The 19,482-nt window shown below is 40.9% G+C and overlaps 2 protein-coding genes across 7 annotated transcripts in view; one reads left to right on the top strand and one right to left on the bottom strand.

Annotated features, from left to right (window-relative positions):
* The first annotated feature begins 7,501 nt into the window (after positions 1-7,501).
* Positions 7,502-19,482, top strand: part of LOC133498469 (CMP-N-acetylneuraminate-beta-galactosamide-alpha-2,3-sialyltransferase 1-like) — a 70,357-nt gene continuing 58,376 nt past the window's right edge. For 4 of the 6 annotated variants that reach the window (XM_061815392.1, XM_061815344.1, XM_061815382.1 and 1 more), the window contains exons 1-2: positions 7,502-7,674; positions 19,396-19,474. The gene's annotated coding sequence lies outside the window, so the exon portion shown is untranslated. Of the gene's footprint in view, positions 7,675-18,663; positions 18,921-19,395; positions 19,475-19,482 lie in introns of those variants that run through there. The other 2 variants (XM_061815427.1, XM_061815418.1) reach the window with 1 other exon arrangement.
* Positions 11,158-18,437, bottom strand: LOC133498510 (CMP-N-acetylneuraminate-beta-galactosamide-alpha-2,3-sialyltransferase 1-like). The gene is made up of 7 exons (XM_061815466.1): positions 18,293-18,437; positions 15,896-16,148; positions 14,073-14,269; positions 13,539-13,706; positions 11,798-11,840; positions 11,603-11,722; positions 11,158-11,439 (listed from the first exon to the last, which is right to left on the bottom strand). Exons 2-7 carry the CDS (start codon positions 16,145-16,147, stop codon positions 11,272-11,274), a joined length of 948 nt encoding a protein of 315 aa, XP_061671450.1. The 5' UTR covers position 16,148; positions 18,293-18,437; the 3' UTR covers positions 11,158-11,271.

Consider the following 19,482-nt stretch of genomic DNA (forward strand, 5'->3'; position numbering starts at 1 on the left):
AAGCTGTTCAACGGCTTTAATGAATACGTTCAGGTGCTAACAGTGCGTGATTAATGAAACTGCAGCCACCAGGAGACAACACGCTCCTCTTTATCCATGTAACTTCTTGTCTTGGACTATTTCTCCCACTCTCTCCTCGGTTCCCTCTTGGGTACGTGAGTGATTCACTGCAAAGAGAAGCGCATTATGAATCAGCTTACTTTTTAATCTCTCCCGGAGACCATTAAAAACTAGCTCAAATGCACTAATCTCCCGTGCAGGGGACCACTTTATTTATAGATATGCTCGCCATCTGTTGCTCCCTGTCTTCATAAACAAAAACCCTTTGCGCCGTCGTCACCGTCTGAGACGCTGATCAAAGCCCCCCCCCGGGATATTTTTATTTAAGTCCTACAAGGTCGGGAGCAGCGGTGCAAACAGAACCAATCGATGAGGAATGTCCTGTCAGATGGATGCTGGGGAAGAGGAATAGTGGGCTTTAACGCCAACGTGTTATTTTTAACCATGGAAAACAGATGTTTTAGTCTAATGACCGCAGCCTGCTGCATGCCACAAGAAGATGTCAAAAGCTTCAATTTCACTTTAACGTGTTCGGGATCCTTGCATGATGAGAACGGACTCACTTGTCTCGGCAGTTTTTCAACAGAGCCTCGTTTCGCTTCAAATTGCTGTCACGTGTGGAATCATTAGACGCTGACCCGCAGTGCCCCCCTTTGTATTGCGGAAGCAACACAAAGGGGTGCAAATGATGCGCACGCACTTTGTGTTGAATTCTGAAACACAAAATAAGTGTACAGCAGCTGATCGGGGATGCTTTAAACACTTTTAAGTGGTTTTGAATGCTTGACTGAGCAACAGTGAAGGCAGAGTGGCAACACTGCCTCTTAGTGGCCATGTCAAATCCTGGAAAGATTCTGGAGGAAAATGCAGTGCTTAGTAATTCATCCATTTTCTTTGCCGCTTATCCTAACGAGGGTCACAGGAGTGATGGAGCCCATCCCAGCTGAACTGGTTGTCAGCCAATCGCGGGGCACATAGAGACAGACAACAGCCACACTCACAATCACACCAAGCGGCAATTTAGAGTGTCCAATTAATGTTGCGTGTTTTTGGGATGTGGGATGTGTGAGTGCCCGGAGAAAACTCACCCAGGGATGGGGAGAACATGCAAACTCCATACAGGCGGGGCCAGGATCGAATGCTTTCTAACTTATCCGCCATGCCGCCCTACTTAGTAATTGTATGGGTTCATAAAGTAAAATTATCAACTACTACAGTTTTGAAAAATAGGTGCTAGGTCACTAGTAGCTACTGATCCTGACTTATAGCAATTTATTATGCATTATGAAGCATAATCGACATCAACATGAATCATTTGTTCGCCCTTCACCAATTTCCCTTTTTTTGTAGTGTGGTACCAAAAAATATTTTAGGTTCATTTTCTAAATGAAAAAAGTGCATTTATGTGTTGTAGTCTTCATTTGCATTTATTGCGTAGTTGCAGTGATTGCTACCCGCAATAATAATGAGAACATGTTTATAGCTGGATTGGCTGGAAAATACTTCAGGGTGTACCTTGGCTCCTTCCCGATGACAGCTGGGACATGCTCCAGCTCTCCCGTGAACCTTGTGAGGATAAGCAGCTCAGAAAATGGATAGATATTTATAGCTGCACCTCAATAAATGTCAAAATGCTAGACCTAACGCTAACACTGAACGGTCGTGGTTCGTGTTAACGTCTAGACACAGGACAGATGTGAGTGTTTGCAAGGAACTGTACGGTGTCGTGACTAGAAAGAGTACCACAGATTCGTTATTTGCCTTGAGGGTGTTTACAAAGAAGTGCAGAGAATGTCAGAAGGAGCGACATTGTGTCTTTGTGGATCGAGAGGAAGTCTGAGACAGAGTACCCAGAGAGGAGGTCTGATACTGCAATGTGGAAGTCTGGAATGGCAGAGAAGTATGTTAAAATTACAGGACATGTATGAGGGCAGCAGGACTGTGATGAGGTGTGCCGTTGATGTGAATGATTCTGAAAAAAAAAATGAAACCAAAGCTTCTATTTAGACGAAAAACTTTAAACAAAGCCTTCTTTTGAATCTGTCATTTTCCTCAACAATCAAAATCCCGCTCGCCTTACAAAAGTCACCGACCGCATGCTGCGGCTACTAAACGCCGCCATTAAGCAGCTATTCAGCGCAATTATACTGCCAGGGCCCATCCATCAGTGACATTGATCACGCGTGGTCGCCTTTGACGTGCACACACTCGTCTCCTGCCCTGGAAATGTTGTGCAAAAGAAACCTAATGAGAAACTGTCAGCAGCGCACAAGTAAACAAATCAATGGCACCCAGCGGTTCTACCAAGGTCATCGCACACATATACAAACACACGCCGCAACAAGACCAAACAAATTTGGAGTTCAAAGTGTGGGTGAGTCGTTTACGGCGGAGTCAAGCGCATAACCAAGATTAGAATTTTAGCAGTGAAACAAAAAATATTGGAACTTAAAAAAAAAAAAAACGTTTATGATGCAGTCTTTCCCCACTCATTGGATGACTGGATCTTCTTCTTTTACTTTCAGCTCATCTTCCTCTCGAACACTGCCACAGTTGGATGTTTCGGAGACAAGGTTCGAAGTGCAGACTTCGATGGTTTGGACATGTCCAGAGGCGAGAGAGTGAGTATTCACCCACTGTCACCACTGTTTTTTTTTTTTTTTTTATAAACTTTTCCCTTCAACCTCGCAGAGACTCTTCTGTCACATAACACAACAGAGACCTTCCGTCAGCTGGACCCGTTTCTTCACTTCCTTACCACACTCACCATTCCTCTGGATTGTTGATCCCAAGTATTTGAACTCATCCACCCTCGCTATCTCTTCCCCCTCCATCCCTCTCATTCACACACAGATATTTTGTTTTACTTCGGCTAATCTTCATTCCTCTACTTTCCAGTGCGTGCCTCCATTTTTCTAATTGTTCCTCCACCTGCTCCTTGCTTTCAGTGCATATCACAATATCATCTGCGAACATCATAGTTCAAGGGGATTCCAGTCTAACCTCATCTCTCAGCCTATCCTTTACTACCACAAACAGGAAGGGGCTCAGCACGGATCCCTGATGCAGTCCCACTTCCACCTTAAATTCTTCTGACACACCTACGGCACATCTCACCGATTTTTTGCTGCCTCATACACGTCCTGTACTATTGTAACATATTTCTCCACCACACCAGACCTCCGCATGCAGTACCAGACTTCCTCTCTGGGTACTCTGTCATAGACTTCCTCTAGATCCACAAAGACACAATGTAGCTCGTTCTGACCTTCTCTGTACTATTCATTCATTGGATGACTGGATAAACATACTTAAACATGACAGTTTATGAGGTGCACCTTCAAACTGGTCTTCCATAATAATATTATGCGGTACTGATTGAAAATTATTTTTTCCCTAAATGGAATTTTTTTAGGAGACATTGTGCAGAGAGTAGTATTAATTTAGGGGTACTGAAGATCGCTTTTAGTGGGGCCAGGACTAAAACACATTCTGGACCAGTTATTTCTACTCTCCATTTGACCTGTCAGCTCCACTCAACGATAGCCTTTAATCACTTCAAATATTATTTTACACACCAATGTGTGTCAAATGACCTTGCATTAAACACACACACATAATATGTGACAAATAATGCTGCAAAATTCGTAACATTTAATAGCAATTATTAATCTATTAACCATTTTTGACTCGATTCTTACAATACAACAGAGTGTTGCCTCATGGTGAAACCAATGAAAACCCAATTTTCTGTCTTTCTGACTTTTCATAGTTTAACCCAAGATGTCAAACTCAAGGCCCAGGGGCCAGATCTGGCCCGCCACATGATTTTATGTGGCCCGTAAAGGCAAATCATGTGTATCAACTTCCATGATTCTTGTGAAAATCTGTACCAAAATTTCAAATTGTCATATATCATAAATGATAACGTCAAGGTGTTATAAGCATCTTTGTGTTACCTAACCTGAACAATGGTTGGAAAACTCGGATTTCTAATTTCAAAACTAGTTCATAAATTTCGTGCGTAAATATGATCAGGCGATTAAAGAATTTTATGGTTTCACAGTCATAGCAGCCCTCTGAGGGAAACTTTAATGACAATGTGGCCTGTGACAAAATGGAGTTTGACACCCCTGGTTTAAACTGTTAGATAATCTTTGCACGCTGACCTCTGGCTGACATTGGAGGTAGCAAACAAAGGCTCCATCTTGTATTGACATACAAGTGAATTCAACATACATTCCGAGGTTAGAAGGTGATGTTCAGCAATGACTCAAGATTCTGAAGGCAGCGGGTGGACGGTCCGGTCAACGTGTGATCTATCACAATAGTTGCACCGATATAGTAACAATTTTTAGTGAAGGAATGGGGCGGCATCCCCTTCATTGGAATGAATGACACTTGACTTTTGAACATATTAGATGTATAAATAACAGACCGGTATCGACTCTTCAGTGGGGAGGGAGTGTTTCCTGTCTTTATTTCCATCTCTTCACCCTTTTAGGGATGATGTCCTGTGTCTCCACACGAGATGGGGGGCTCCAGTGTTCGGAGACGTATTCTTCTTTAGGCTAAGGTGACGCCGTCACTCGAGCTGAGGTTGGAGGTGGTCTTCCTCTAATGCGGCCAGATGCTTTCCTGGCCGCGTGCCTTCCTTCCCGTTTGCCTCTTCGGGCTCAGTGGTCATCGATTGGCCCAGCAGCGACACTGTGTCCCGTGGAGGGGTAAGGAGATACACCTCATTGCCTCCAACAATCGTGTGGCCCCTGTAGGGACAGATCACGGTAAATTAATAGTGTGCTTGCAGCGACTAGATATTGTTAATGTATTTGCTATTGATGGAGTGAAATAACATCAGTTGCTTCAGACTTACTTAACACAATACATAAATCCTACAAGACCAATGAGGCTCGAGGCAAACGGGAAGTGAGTTGTTAGGGCTTCCTGGCTGGGATATTGGGTAGTCACATGAGATCAATGCTTCTTCTTCTTCTTTTTTTTTTCATCTTTTTATAATGTCTACAGGGCGGCACGGTGGATCAGCTGGTAAAGTGTTGGCCTCACAGTTCTGAGGTCCCCGGTTAAATCCTGGACCCGCATGTGTGGAGTTTACATGTTATCCCCGTTCCTGCCTGGGTTTGCTCCGGGCACTCTGATTTACTCACACATTCCAAAAACATGCAACATTAATTGAACGCTCTAAATTGTCCCTAGGTGTGATTGTGAGTGCACCTGTTTGTCTCCAATGTGCCCTGCGATTGGCTGGCAACCAGTTCAGGGTGTACCTCGCCTCCTGCCCGTTGACAGCTGGGATAGGCTCCAGGAATTAGCTAACATGCTTTTCCTGCTTCTTGGTTTATTGTTCATTGCTTCTTGATTTAATGCGGGAGAAAAACAGAATATCAGAAGAAAACCCACGCACACAAGGAGAGAACATGCTAACTCCACACAGGAAGGTCCAGGTTTGAACCAAACACCTCAAAATTGTGACGCTGAAGCGCTAATCAGTAGCCCAATGCGCTAACTCCCCTTTGTATAATTACTGTGCAAAATCATGAACATGATCAGTTTCTTCACTTACAAGAATTAACAATAAAAGATAATTATAGGTCATTTGAGATTTTTTTTTTTTTTTTTCAGAAGTGTATCAAACTCGCAGCACTTCAGATTTATTGGAACGCCAGAAGTGGATCTTTGTTTCAGAAAGGTTGGAAAGGTTTCTAAATGATGCCCCTTTGTCTGTGATCTAATTGGCTTAAACAGACCATTGCTTCTATTTTGAAGTAAGACAGCAGAAGTCCTTAACATTCCCATTGCTAGTAAATCTGTTCACATGTGGCAAAAAAAAAAAAAAACCCTTACAAGGAGCGCATGTTCCGCTCCAGCGCACCGAGAAAATCAGTCTCTCTTATAATAGCTCTGGGCAATTTCAGACCACACAGAACGACAAGGGAATCAATTTTCCTGGTTAGGTTATAGATGGATTTTCTACACGAGGGTTTTTCATGAATACGAGTGAAGATGCCGTATGTCATGTGAAATATTAAGAAATCTAAGGAGAAAGCAGAGCTCCGGAGCGCGCATTGCGCTCCCGCGGATCCCAGTGGATGCCGATTTGAAGATAATTGGACGCCGTTTGTTCATCTCGCTTTAAATCTACATGATTGTTGAAAAGTAATCAAGTTCATATTGACTATAAAATTACAGTACAGTAGATGCCATGCAGTCCACGTGATGAGGAGATCAGCTCCAGTCTGCTCCCTTGTGGAGGAATTTAGCACAGAGCACAAATGGTTCAAGTGAGGCCATGTCTATTTACCTGATGCAATGAAGTTTACCCTCTGCCTTCAAACACCCTATTTGTCAATCAATATGTCCTTGGGCAAGGCAGCACGCTCCACATTTGCAGCCAGCGGCATGAACAATGGCATGTCAAGACTCCGCAAATAACCAACGCGGTAAGGCAAAGGTAAAAAGGGGGTCAAACCTGTCAAAACGGACAAGATATTCTAATTAAGATCTGAATTAAAATAATGGACGTAGAAATATGTCAAAAATGATTACCATCGTAAAACACACAGCCTTAAAATCACCTTGAGGAAAGTCTGCTTTTTGGACTCAGGTGACAATGTCAAAGTGACGCTAATGACAAATAATGGGCATCTGCTGAGTGACATTTCATAATGGAGGTGGATTGTATCGACCCGTATCGAGCAGAGCACATTTTTGGTGACATAAATCATGTGTATTCTATTCTGAATGGCTCACTTGCTAACTAATTGCATTCATTTATTGATTCAAGTTCTAATCATTTTGCACAGTAGCAACACAATTAACGTGCACAACTGTTCATTTGAAACATAATGTGGTGTTTCCACATTAATAACATTGTTAAGTGTCCGAGAAATTTATTTTTATCAACCTTCATTTTAAACACATTTGCGTATTAACACAATATTTAATTTTGCATGGGATTAATCACAATTTAAATTCTATATTTTTTATTTTTTTTTTAGACGATTCAACACTTTTTTACATGTTCAAATTTAGATTTGGTTGAAATTTAATGAAAAAAATTTTATTGTGGGATTGTATTTCTTTTATTTTGGTTTGTTGTATATGAGTCAACAATTATTAACGAGTAATGCTTACTATTATCTAATGCGATTGTATATTATAATTACTGTACATCTTTTAATTCGGAAAATGGATGTATGGATATTTGTACATTTTTTTCTACAACTAAAATGTCATAATTCTAAATTTTTTTTTATAAAACCACGTATGCACGGGATAGTTTTAGTTTTGTTGATATTGATATTTGTATGCAAATGTCGTCAGGTGTCAAAATATAGACGCAAATTTGTCTCATCCAATCACCACGTCGGTGGGCGGGGCTACGTTGCCATGACAATGACGTCAATGTTGGTGTCGAGTAACTATAAGGTCAAAATAAAGGCAAGTGAATGAAGATGGGAAGTGCGTGCGCGTGGTGGCGGTGGGGGGCAAATAAACAACAGGTTGCCCCGAAGTGGACCCGACGTATCCTCTACGACCTGGCATCGGTCTCGGATGGACGTCGACTCGGCGGAACGAGGTTTTTGACTCGGCTCGGTAAGGAGACGTCCGACAGCAGGAGGTTCGGGTCACGGAAAGCTAGCCGAAGCTGGCTAAGTCAACGTGCTAGCCGTTAGCCTAGCATGAGCTAACACTTTGACTTTGTGTCTTTAAGCGGCCGCTTGGCTTCATAAAGTTACTTTCGACTGTTTGTCGGCTACGAGGTGGGTATTCCCACCAACCGACGCCTTTAAATAGCGAGAGCGCGAGCGTTTAAGTGGTCTTTTTGGGCTGTTTTGGGTCAAGCCTTTGACAGTGGCTTTTTGGCCTTCCATCAAGTGCTTCCTAGCGGTGTACATGCGATGACGTCACGTCACCTTCTCCGTGCCCGTGCGAACGTTGATCGAGGCGAACAGAAGCGTTGAAAATAAACGCATGCAAACAAGCAGAGGTCACGCAGTCACAGCTGCCAAGGTGACAGAGAAAGGCTTGAAACGACGCCAGTGACGTCAGAATAGTTTTTGTTTGGAGGGGGGGGGCAGGTTTTGGTTTTTTTTTTTTTTTCAAAAGCGACAGAAATTCAAGTCGAAGAATAAAGGTGTAGTATTAGGACAGGATCATGCCATTGTACGAGTTTCATCAGTTTTTAATTGTTTAGTATTATAAAATTAATGTAATATAACGGTAGGGCAGCTGAAGAGCATTTACATTTATTGGCCTCACAGTTCTCAGGATCGGGGTTCAAATCCCGGCCCCGCCTGTGTGGAGTTTACATGTTCTCCCCGTGCCTGCGTGGGTTTTCTCCGGGCACTCCGGTTCCCTCCCACATCCTAAAAATATGCAGTCATTGGGCACACTAAATTGCTCATAGGTGTCATTGTGAGTGCGTTGTCGACTCCTCCGACCCAAAAGAAGCAAGGATGGATGGATGGATGGATAATTTCCCAATAGTAAAAATAAAAAAAAATCTAAATTGTGCAACCAATACAAAATAATAGATTTCAAATACAGCTCTTGTGTTTTCATGGAATTTTCACATGCATTACTATCAAATTTGTTCAAGGAAAAAAAATACCTTTTTAATTTTTTGAACATTTAACTCTTTCTCCCACCCCCCCCCCTATTTCAAATAACTTCATTTTTGTATCTTGTAACTTTCTGGACTTCATTCTTACTTTTTGTTCGAATAGCATCTCTTTATGTTGTTGTTTTTCCCCAAGATTATGAAATAAGAATTTATCTGCAGGAAAAAAAAACCCACTGCTGAACACATCTGTGTTATTGTTTTTGTTATAACTCAAATTTACATCTCCGAAAATAACTACTGTAACTTTGCACCCTTTCCTTCACTTGTCATGACTTATATAACTATAACAGAATACCTTGTGATCTGTTTTAAAGTACTTGCAGAGCATTAAATTGTATTTTTTTGTAACATTTTGACTTCTATTTGCATGACTTTCTCACGTCATGACGACATATTCTTATAACTTTAAAAGCGGTGAGGCCGGCCATGATTGATAGATGATGAAAAGGTTGATGGATGTTGTGAGGGAGGACATGAAGACTGTGGGTGTTAGAGAGGAAGATGCACGAGATAGGATCAGATGGAAAAACATGACACGCCGTGGCAACCCCTAACGGGACAAGCCGAAAGGAAAAGAAATTCTTACAACTTAACTAACATAACTTTATTCTTGCTTTTCACTGTATTTTTTTCCACGTTAAAAAATATCATTCACACATATAAACTGTATTTAAAATGACTTTTCTCAGAACTTATATGCTTCAGACTTTCTAAAAATATTTGCCTAACATTGCAATTGTTTACTGCAATATAGATTTTTTTTCTAAAATTATGATCACTAACTTTTTCTGAATGATTTCTATTAAATTTTCACTTTTTTTGCTACTTATGATGACTTTTTTGGGTAAATTGCATTATTCTTGTTAAATTCAAACTTCCCAAATTCCATCCACCCAATTCCAATTTTATCCTCACACAGGTCAGCGCAGTCCTGCAGCTGACAAATTCCAGCTTTGTAAAAAAATGTATTGCAACTGTTTTATTTTAATACGACAAATGCCATGTTATGATTTAGGAGGGAAAAATACGTTTGTAATGTTACAGCTTTTTTCCTCATGAATTTACATCACTTTTTTTCCTAATTAAAGATTTGCCTTATGTTACTTTTTCTTGTTACACTGATTAAATTTCCTTTCTTGTATTATTATGACTTCATTACAGGTTTTTGTTCTTGCAAGGGTTTTTTTTTTTTTTTTGGGGGGGGGGGGACTGTTCATTGACACCAGGTAGTTGTGAGGTTGTAAACATCCCCGACTGGAAGTTGTCTTCCCAGCAGAGCTTTCAGTCCGATGTTTGCCGCCACCAGCTACTTCCAGTACCGGCGTCGACGACGACTTTGCATCCCGAATCCGGGCTCAGTTCGTGTAAACATCCTACACTCAGCTGGAATCCACTGCAGAAGTGGCTGAGGGAAGGGTGTTTACGTGCGCTGTCTTGGAAATAAGACCAGAAGAACCGGCAAGAGCGATTCAAACTTCAAAAAAACATCCCGTGCAGGTGTAATTCAACCATATATGTACGAACCAGAGTTTCAGAATTCAACACGAGGACAGGATTCGGCGAGACCTGACAAAGTTGACGTGGATAGATATATATCTAAAACTGCTCTAAGGCCAGATCTAAGAAGAAGAAAAAAAAAAAAAAACCCTGAGACATGCTAACCAATATAGTTTAGCATGCTGCCTTTAAACATTCCCAACAGCTTTATTGTTTTCCTGAATCGTAGACTAAGGAGGTAAACATTCAGTTATTTTTCTCATAAAAAGAAACAGTACCCAACTTGGTGAGAACTTATTTAAATATTTAGTTGCACTTACCACAGAAGGCCTCCTAGATGGCAGCACTCTCCATCTTGTGAACTCTCAAGCTCACTTGACGAGGCGCAGCAATGCATTCCGGAGCGTGGACAATTCCGCCCTTGTCAATATTGATAACGCGCTATTTTGTGTTTTTTGATATCAAATGTGGTGGCGCGTGTCGTATTGCGTCCGGATTAATTCCACATTCCTCCTTTTGATATTTATTGGCACATACCCTTGTTTTCACAGTGTAAACGGTTGATTTATACTACATTTGCGATAAGAGATTTTTTTTTTTTTTTCCCTGTGGAAATGTCTCAAAAACAGTTAAAATTTATTCATTCGTGCATTTAAGGGAAACTTTGTTCATTTTTAACTGTAGAAAGCAACCTCTGGTGTTATGAGAAAATTAACTTAATAAATTACTGCTATAAATGTTTATCTGTCATATTTTGTGTATGTTTTGGTTGTGAATCCATAAAAAGTTTGATCTTGCTTTGAGGCTGAGGTGTCCGCTTGCACTGTATTATCTCCCCAAAAATCATTTAGATATTTAAAAGCAAACCAAAAAAATGGCTTTTATATATATATATATATATATATATATAATATATATATATATATATATAATATATATATATATACACACACACTGGAATATGGTGTATATCAAATTGTCTATTTACAACTAAATTGGTAGAAAAATGGTGTCCTAAGCCAGACGAAAAAAAAAAAAAATGAAAAATATGGCAAGAATTCCAGTACTTATTACATTCCTTTAAAAAAATGGACTATCTTCTTCTGATGCAACTTCTGAATGACTTCATATTCCTGCATACCAGGGTGAGGACCAGTTCTCAATTTTTTGTATGCCAGCCTTTCAAAATAATGGCTCCAGTTTCCGTCCGAGTCGGCGCCAAACCCAAAGACGCTGACCTGGAATGACAAATTGATATTTTGGTTGTCACTCGAGCGCATTTCTCTCACATTTCGCAGCTATTACCCTTTGACTGCACTGCAACGATATTTTATTTAATCAAAAGCCATGTCAATAAGCGTCCACACACTTCCTAACGTGAGAAACAAAAGAGCCGCCTACCTCGTCACACATCTGCAAGGTCAGCAACAGAGTCATGAAGCCAGTGGACGGGTACCTGCCTTTTTTCCCCAGCCACCTTTCATGTGTATATTTCATGAAGCCGGGGTTGAGGATCATCACCTGTTGAAAGTCAAGACTTTTACAGACACTCGAGTTAAAATAAAAGGAGAACGGTAGGGTATTTATAATACTTACCAAGTCCTTGTTGCCTCGCATCTTTGGTTTCTCAACGTTATCTCTGTCAAAGGTCAAATACAGCAACAAATGTGTTTTTTTTTTTTTTTGTTGATAAAAATGAGGGGGGGGGGGGCAACACCTTAAACTCAGCGTTACCCGTCTGCTAATGGATATCATTACTACATCACGAGTCGTAAAACATACAAAGTTGACTGGAAGAGTTGCAGCGACTGATTTTGCCTGATTCATCTTTTTTCATGTATTTAACCCATTCGTGGGCAGCGTCCCATTTTTAGGACGTCATGATTTTCAAGCATTACATCCATCAGTATATCAAAATATTTAAGTGTTTTCATCTGAAGCCAGAATGTGGTATCAAGAGAGGATAACTCAGTCAAAGTTAGCACAGAGTTATTTCCCTTTCCTTCCTGACCCAACATGGCTGCCTCAAGTACACATGGAGCTTTTTCCAAGAGAAGAAAGGGAGAAAGGTCAGTATTCAACCAGGTTTGCCTTTAAAACGCTAATTCATCAGAATTATTAATGTGTAAGTGTTGTTCTATAATAATTAATAAACATATCTCTAGTATGTATCACTTCACAGAACTGATAACATACTTTGGGACGCTGCCCGTGAGAGGGTACATCTTTTTTACCCTTGGTTTTATGCGTTAAACAAAAAAAAAGTGTTATTTACTTGATTGTGGCCTGTTAGGAGACTTATCTCAATAAGGCAAAAAAAAAAAAAAATATTGCCACCCTGCCCATGAATGGTTAATTTATTAATCTGAGATGTGTTCAAATATATGTCAGTGACTGCATCCGTCACATCTTTGGGGACGGCTTTGTGTCCGGCAGGGATCTTCGGAGCTAAGTGATCTGGTCAGTTTATCCCCCCTGGTGGGGTCACAAAAGGAAAACTGGTTCTAGGTGACAGACCAGATAAAGCATAGCTCAGGAACTCTACAGATACAATTCTGGACCTCATTTTCCCTTCAGCCACTGGGATTCCCTTTGGAGGACAAGCATGATGGGGAGCACCTGGTGGCCAGGCCTGGACACATTAGGACCCGGCTTGGCACACTCCGAGGAGACAATGTGGAACCGTGTTAACATAGTTTTACCACTTGTGGGAGTCGCAAAGGGGCCCGGGTGCATTGAGAGCTGGGTTGTGGCCAGAGCAACCTTGGTGGTCTGATCTTGGCTACAAACGCTGGCTCTCAGGGATGTGGAATGTCACCCCCCTGGCAGGGAAAGAGCCTGAGGTTTGGAAGTTTTGACTAAGTACTGTTGGACTCTCCTCAACACACAGCTTGGGCTCTGGTGTCAGTCTTGTTGGGGGAGGGTTTGGACTCTGTCAATAGGAGTATTAACGCTCACCCCCGACAGAATCTCAACCATTTCCCATCAGAGGCGGGGGACAGCGAGTTCGAGCAGGCTACATTCTGTGCCGCAATTGTTGAGGCGGCCAACCGACCGCAGCTGCGGTCGTAAGCGATGCCAGTCATGGCGCCAATTCCCACAAATTTGGTAAAGCGGTCCCGCTGTCAAGCTGAAGAAGCAACACTATTGAGCCTTTTTTTTTTTGTCAGCGGGACTCTGATCGCAGTTGATGGGTGCAGGCAGGCCAAGCGGAATGCAGACTTTTCGGTTGCCGAGGCAGAAAAAGTGTTAGGATTGTGTGGTAAATCATAATTTTTTGACAATAACTGTTACAGAATCGTCTTTGTGTGTGTTGGGTTTCGGTAGCAACACCTACTGCGGGTTGAAGTTCTTGAGGAGCCACAGCATGTCGTTTATCTTGAACGGAAAGAAGACGAGACGAGTGCTGTTGTCCAAATAGGTGGCGCTCTCGGGGTACATGACGCGATGAGTTGTCCTGGTGCCGACGTCCGACTCGAAGCCCTTTGTAAGCCCGTAGTTCATTCTAAAATCCACACCCGTTCCGTGAGCCTGCTTGTAAATCAAATCACTCGACTCTAAAATCATCTTTCTACTTTGAAATGTAAGGAATTCTAAGCCCCCCCCCCCCCAAAAAAAAAAAAAAAAACAGTCATTAATTTTTCACGGGTGTTTTTCCAGGAGGAAAAAGTGGACTCAGCAGTATTGTAGTAACACCATTTGAACTCCGCATAAAATAACAAAAATGTAACCACACAATAATTACACTGTTTTGTCCTTCCTTGTTATTCTTCTGTGTGGTTTTGTGGGCGTCGGTAGATCGTGAGAGTCTTGCTGTTTGAAAAAGTGTGGGCGCCCCTGTTTTACAGATACAGAGGGGCGGTGGATTTACCTTATTATGATGTTATGGTGATCAATCAGAGGCCCGTAGTGCGATCCCCTTAGATTGACCGAGTTGCCCACGACCGCGCAAGTCCGGCAACGGTCGGGTGACGGAGGCTCAACTTCGGGGATGGGTGGAAAGATTGCCAATAGTTTCTTTACAGTTTCATTGAAGAAACTGAAGGGGCGCTGTTCCGTCTGCAATTTCTGAAATGAACAATAAAGAAAGAACCTTCATTTCTCTGAGGTAACCCACTCAAGGATTCATAATTTAATACTATTCATCTGTCTGTGACCAAAATGACAACAGTGAGGTGACGTTTTAACACTAAAGTTCAGTTGTTAAAGGTTAACCCTGGTGGAAGATAAATTGCAAATATTTCATTACTTCTTAATCTACTAAAAGGACAGTAACCAAGTACACATGGTATTTGGTTACTGTACACAAGTATATATATTTTTAGGTACCTGGTATTCGGTATTTTCCATTCCATTCCTTTGTCAAAACAGGATTTTTACTTTTTAAAACTTCCATGGGTGATGACATAATGTTAAAAAAAAGAAAAAATCAATTTGACAGCAACTGGATTGGCTGAGTGTTGGGGTCTGACCTGAGGTAACCCTGCCTTCTTAAACCAGCCAATCCAATATCGCTTTCTTAGTACGTGAGCCCACGTGACTAAGAAAGCGCAACTGGATTGGCTGATTGTGAGACGGTGAATTTCAGACAGCGAATTGTAGCCAGTTGAATCTCAGGAGACTGAAAATATTGCGTTTGAATTTGAAAGTGTGGATTTTTTTTTTTTTATATGGCAAATTTGTTAACATTGAAAAGTGAAACTGAAATACAGCTATTGGAAATGTGATCATTTTGAAATAACGTGAATTTTAACATTTTCAGTGGCATTTTTAATTCAAATCCTGGTGGCACATATTTAGAATGAGTTGCGACGAATACATTGTGTCTTCAGTCTAAGTAAACATGAGCTTCTGGTACTTAAAAAAAAAAATTAAATTAAATTTTTTTTAAATCCTCCAATCTGGGATAAACAGATGTGATGAATATTAATCACATTTCAAAGTTTGTTTTTTTTTTTTTAAACTTGGAGGAGTTACATCAGTACTTCAACTTGCCATTTTTTTTAAAAACCAAATTCTGAAGATTCATATTTCAACATATTTCTGTTTAGGTTCCAGTCAATTGAGATTTTCGGATAACTGGCAATGTGAAACAGACACTGTGTCGAGCCAACGTCCAAATACTATTGGAGAGAAATACAAACGATGCCCCTGTGGTAAAATCAAAACTAAAGTAGAGCAAAAGCATAGACCATTAAATAGTAGATTACTGCAGTGTATTTAGCTGGTTGACAGCTGTGAGTCTGCACATCACTCATTGCGGTCATTTCATGCCTCAAACATTTTAATATGTGTAGTTTGAGGAAAGATGCAAACCAAAGTAAAACCAATTCTGGTGTTTGATTGACAGTTGACAATTGAGCGCGGCATGTTTTCGGCGCATCAATAGACGCCCACCGCTTTGGGAGTGGAGAGAAGCATTTGATTTTTCAGCAAAGGCTCAAAAGATTCATTTTGCATACTTTTTTTTTTTTTTTAAATCATTCAGACTTGACAGCTTTGTTGGGAAAACTTCTCTGTGGTCTGTCAAATTTAGAAGACTTATTTTCCTTTTAGAGGGAATTTTCAATTTAAAAAAAAATGTGTACTCTCGTAGTTTCATGTGAATTTCAATAACATGCAAATAGGTTTTAAAATAAATATGAAAAATAGTGGTACATGACAAGGATCAGTCACAGTCAAATGCGCGTCTACCTTCCACCAGTTGAAGTCGTCCTCCGACGTTAAGGTTTGCGTGGACAAAAACGGCTTTGGCGATTCATCCATTATCGCTTTAAACTCGTGCTCGCCCTCAGTCAAGCACTGCTGACAGTTGCAAACGTGCAACTCGTCCAGCCAGCGGGAAAATAAGGGCTGCACACTCCATTTGGATTTATAGAACAGGCCGGTGGCCGCCAAACACAGGATGGGAAGCAGTACCCTCGTCTTCCACACTGTGGACAACATTCTGTGGGACACAATAAGTGGAGTGGGAAAAAAAAAAAATGGGATCCGACAATTACATGGTACAAACCAAGACATCCCACCATCTGAATGCTCTTGGCTTTTGATATAAAGAGTATTTATGCGTCACGTATATATACCCTCCACATTTTCACACAACTAGTTTTATTTTGAATGTTTATCAGAAAGATTTCAATGTGTTTTTGTTTGATGGGCTCACATCTAAATGGGTCAATAGTCTTAATAGTGTGCCTCTGGGCTCAATCTTCGCCCCGCTATTGTTCTCTATGTAAATTAATAATTTGGGTTACAATGTGGATCGAGACAAATTTCCTTTTTACGCAGATGGTACAATACCTTATTTTGCCCATCCCTCCATTTCAGACACTTTTGCAGAGCTAACTCTCACAGCCAAAGATGACAATAACGCTAACAAATGCTGATAAAAACAAAGGTGATGCTTTTCAGTATTTGGGGGATTATTGGCCCATTATTCTTTGATTGAATTGGACCATTTGGATTACTTGTTAAATCAGGTTGTTGACCGTGTAAATAAAGTTAGAGATGATGAAAATATTGTGTATTTTCATGAAGAATTTTTTTTTTTTTTTTTTTTTTAGGTCCAAGCAACTGGTCCCAAAAAAAAATGCTATGATGTCTGTCCACTGGGCAGCCACACCCGGCATTTCGATTCACATTTACCATGGCCATAACCTTCAAAACCTGTTCTTTGAGATCTGCACCACCTGAGTCAGATTAAATTTAGATAAGCACAAAACGAAGAAAAACAACATGGCCATTCAAATCCCAAGCTGCACGACTAGATTTTTGCAGCAGTCGTGTGAAATGTTGTTTTAAAGACAATGGAAGACTGTGAGTAAAAAGACATCTGTTATTCTGTTGTTACGGCAGATGCTAACGTGAAGGGAGTTCTTCTTCCTTTCGTTCTCCGGGGAGTCTGATCACAACTGCAAACACCGGGGGGGGGGTTCCCAAACTATTTTCCGGGTGCCATTCGTGACCCGTTTTCCAGCAGCCCACAGCGTATACAGAAATATTGACATGACCCACAATGCTAATTTCAGAAAAAAAAAAATAGGTGGAGGCAGGCATTGTGAGAAGCGTGGGTGTTAAAAAATTGGCAGGGGGGGGAGACAAGATTGCTGTGATACCCACATCCAATGTGTTTGTTTGACTATCACAACTATTAAATTTTCCTACTTATGCTACAATGCAAATGGACTTTTCAACTTTTCAAGAACTAAATAAATGAGCTTTTTTGTTTTTTTTGTTTTGTTTTTTTTTTTCAAAGCATTGAGATGAATAAAGACAAATTCATTTTCATAAAAGTGGTTTCCTCCACTTGCTGCTCCGTGGATAGGTCCGGTTAGTGACTACCTGTATGTCAAGATTGACGATTCTCAAATAGCAGCTTCAAAAGTGGTCACCTTACAACAGGTTCCTTTTGTTTGGGTTCTGAGTGTTGAGAGAGAGGATTATTCGGATACAGGGCTAGATCCGGATCTAGTGGGATATAGGACGACTAGCCATACCAAATTCTTAAAAAAAAAAAAAAAAATTATAACTCTTGGCCTGGTCATCTTTAACAGAAAGCTGAGGTGCTGGTGTTTGTTTTAAAGGTATATTTTAAATTTAATAATATTTTCTACGGCCAATATTTATTAATTATTGTAATGAACTCCACCTGTCCGTCCTCACCTGTTGTGAGTTGATAAAGATCATATCCTCAAAAAGCTCATTCTTCTTTTGTTTGAGTTTTTTTTTTAATATTATTTTTATTGCATAACAATGTGTCCTGAAAATGAACTTTTTTTTTTTTTTCTGGATTGCCCGGAAAACATTCACACGGCCAGTTCGCCACCAAATGCAATTGCAAATAAGTTTCAGATTGACTTTCCTTTGGTAGACGCGAACAAAAGTAAAGCAGTCGTTGTTGAAACCCGTGTAAATTAAGAGAGTTTGTTAAGATTGTTCAAATTCAATCAAGATTTATTTTGTAACTTTGCTACACGGCTGTATCATTTTGTACATCACTGCACTTGTCGGATCAGATGCCAATCAAAACCCCTCTCATGTTCCTTGCAATTAACAATTAGAATCAGGCTTTATTCAAAATCGTGGACTTACCTGTCGGATAAGGTGTGAGTCGGTTTGGTCAATGATGACTGAAGCAGGGAGGGACAGGAGCAGGTGGCAGGTATCTGGGGTGAAGGGGAGGATCGGGGAGGTGGTGCCTTCAGCCAAGGTTGGAAAATGCATCAAACAAAATACTGCAGTACACCAATATGGTTTTGGACTTGTTTATTGCTCACAAATGTGCCAAGGATGCCATTACCAGGAGAAATGCAGCACCGTGGGTTCATTTTACAAATCTTAATCCCTACACCAATAATGGTAGACTCCAGGTGTCTGACCAAGTGGGTTTAAAGCATTGGGGAAATGATCCCTTTCAAAATAAAAGCAGATGATGTCATCTATCTGACAGTAGATTCCATATATAGTACGTATCCTAACGGGCATTAAAACAGCAAGCAACATATGATGGAAACATTTACCTGGTTGTGAGAAGAAACTCAAGCAGTTTTACAAACGAGGTTATTCAAGCTGACATCGCAAAACTGAAGAGCCGTTGCAGTCTCGAATTTCAATTGTGAAGCGACACCTGGCATAATGTCGCGAAAGCAGTTGCACGGGAAAAGACCGAACCAGATACTGAAGTTGGACCCATGCGAAAGGATCAAATAGCAATGCAAATGTGAGCGTCTGTTTTGAATGGCGTGTGGACATATTCCAAATGAAATAATGTGGTTTTTGCACAAGTGTCAATCACAAACTTCAACTGAAACGGCACACAGCTACTCTTGGTATGCTTTTCTCGCCTGGTCGGCAGTAGTTTGGGAATTTGTGCTTTGCAGTTACTAAAAATAAATTGCCTGCCAAATTTTGAATTGGCTTTAAATTGGGGGGCGGGTCACTAATGATGTAGTGGTACATACGCATGCAGCGTGGGATCGATTCCCGCTCAACGGTGGTGTCTGTGTGCCCTGCGACTGACTGGCGACCAGTTCAGGCTGTAGTTTGCCTTTTGCCTGAAGATAGCTGGAATAGCCTCCAGCTCTCCTGTGACCCTCGTGAGGATGAGCGGCTTGGATAATGACATGACATGTCATGTAGATGAGCGATTCATTTCCTGTACTCACTAATAAGACAGACCCATATTCTTTTTCCAGAAAACAGACGCCGGGCAAAAAATCAACCCGTGACTTCACACATGCGAAGCAAGTGCTCCACCACTAAGCGTCACCTGAGGTATTTCG

Source organism: Syngnathoides biaculeatus, chromosome 1 (assembly GCF_019802595.1).
Source record: "Syngnathoides biaculeatus isolate LvHL_M chromosome 1, ASM1980259v1, whole genome shotgun sequence".
NCBI lineage: Eukaryota > Metazoa > Chordata > Actinopteri > Syngnathiformes > Syngnathidae > Syngnathoides > Syngnathoides biaculeatus.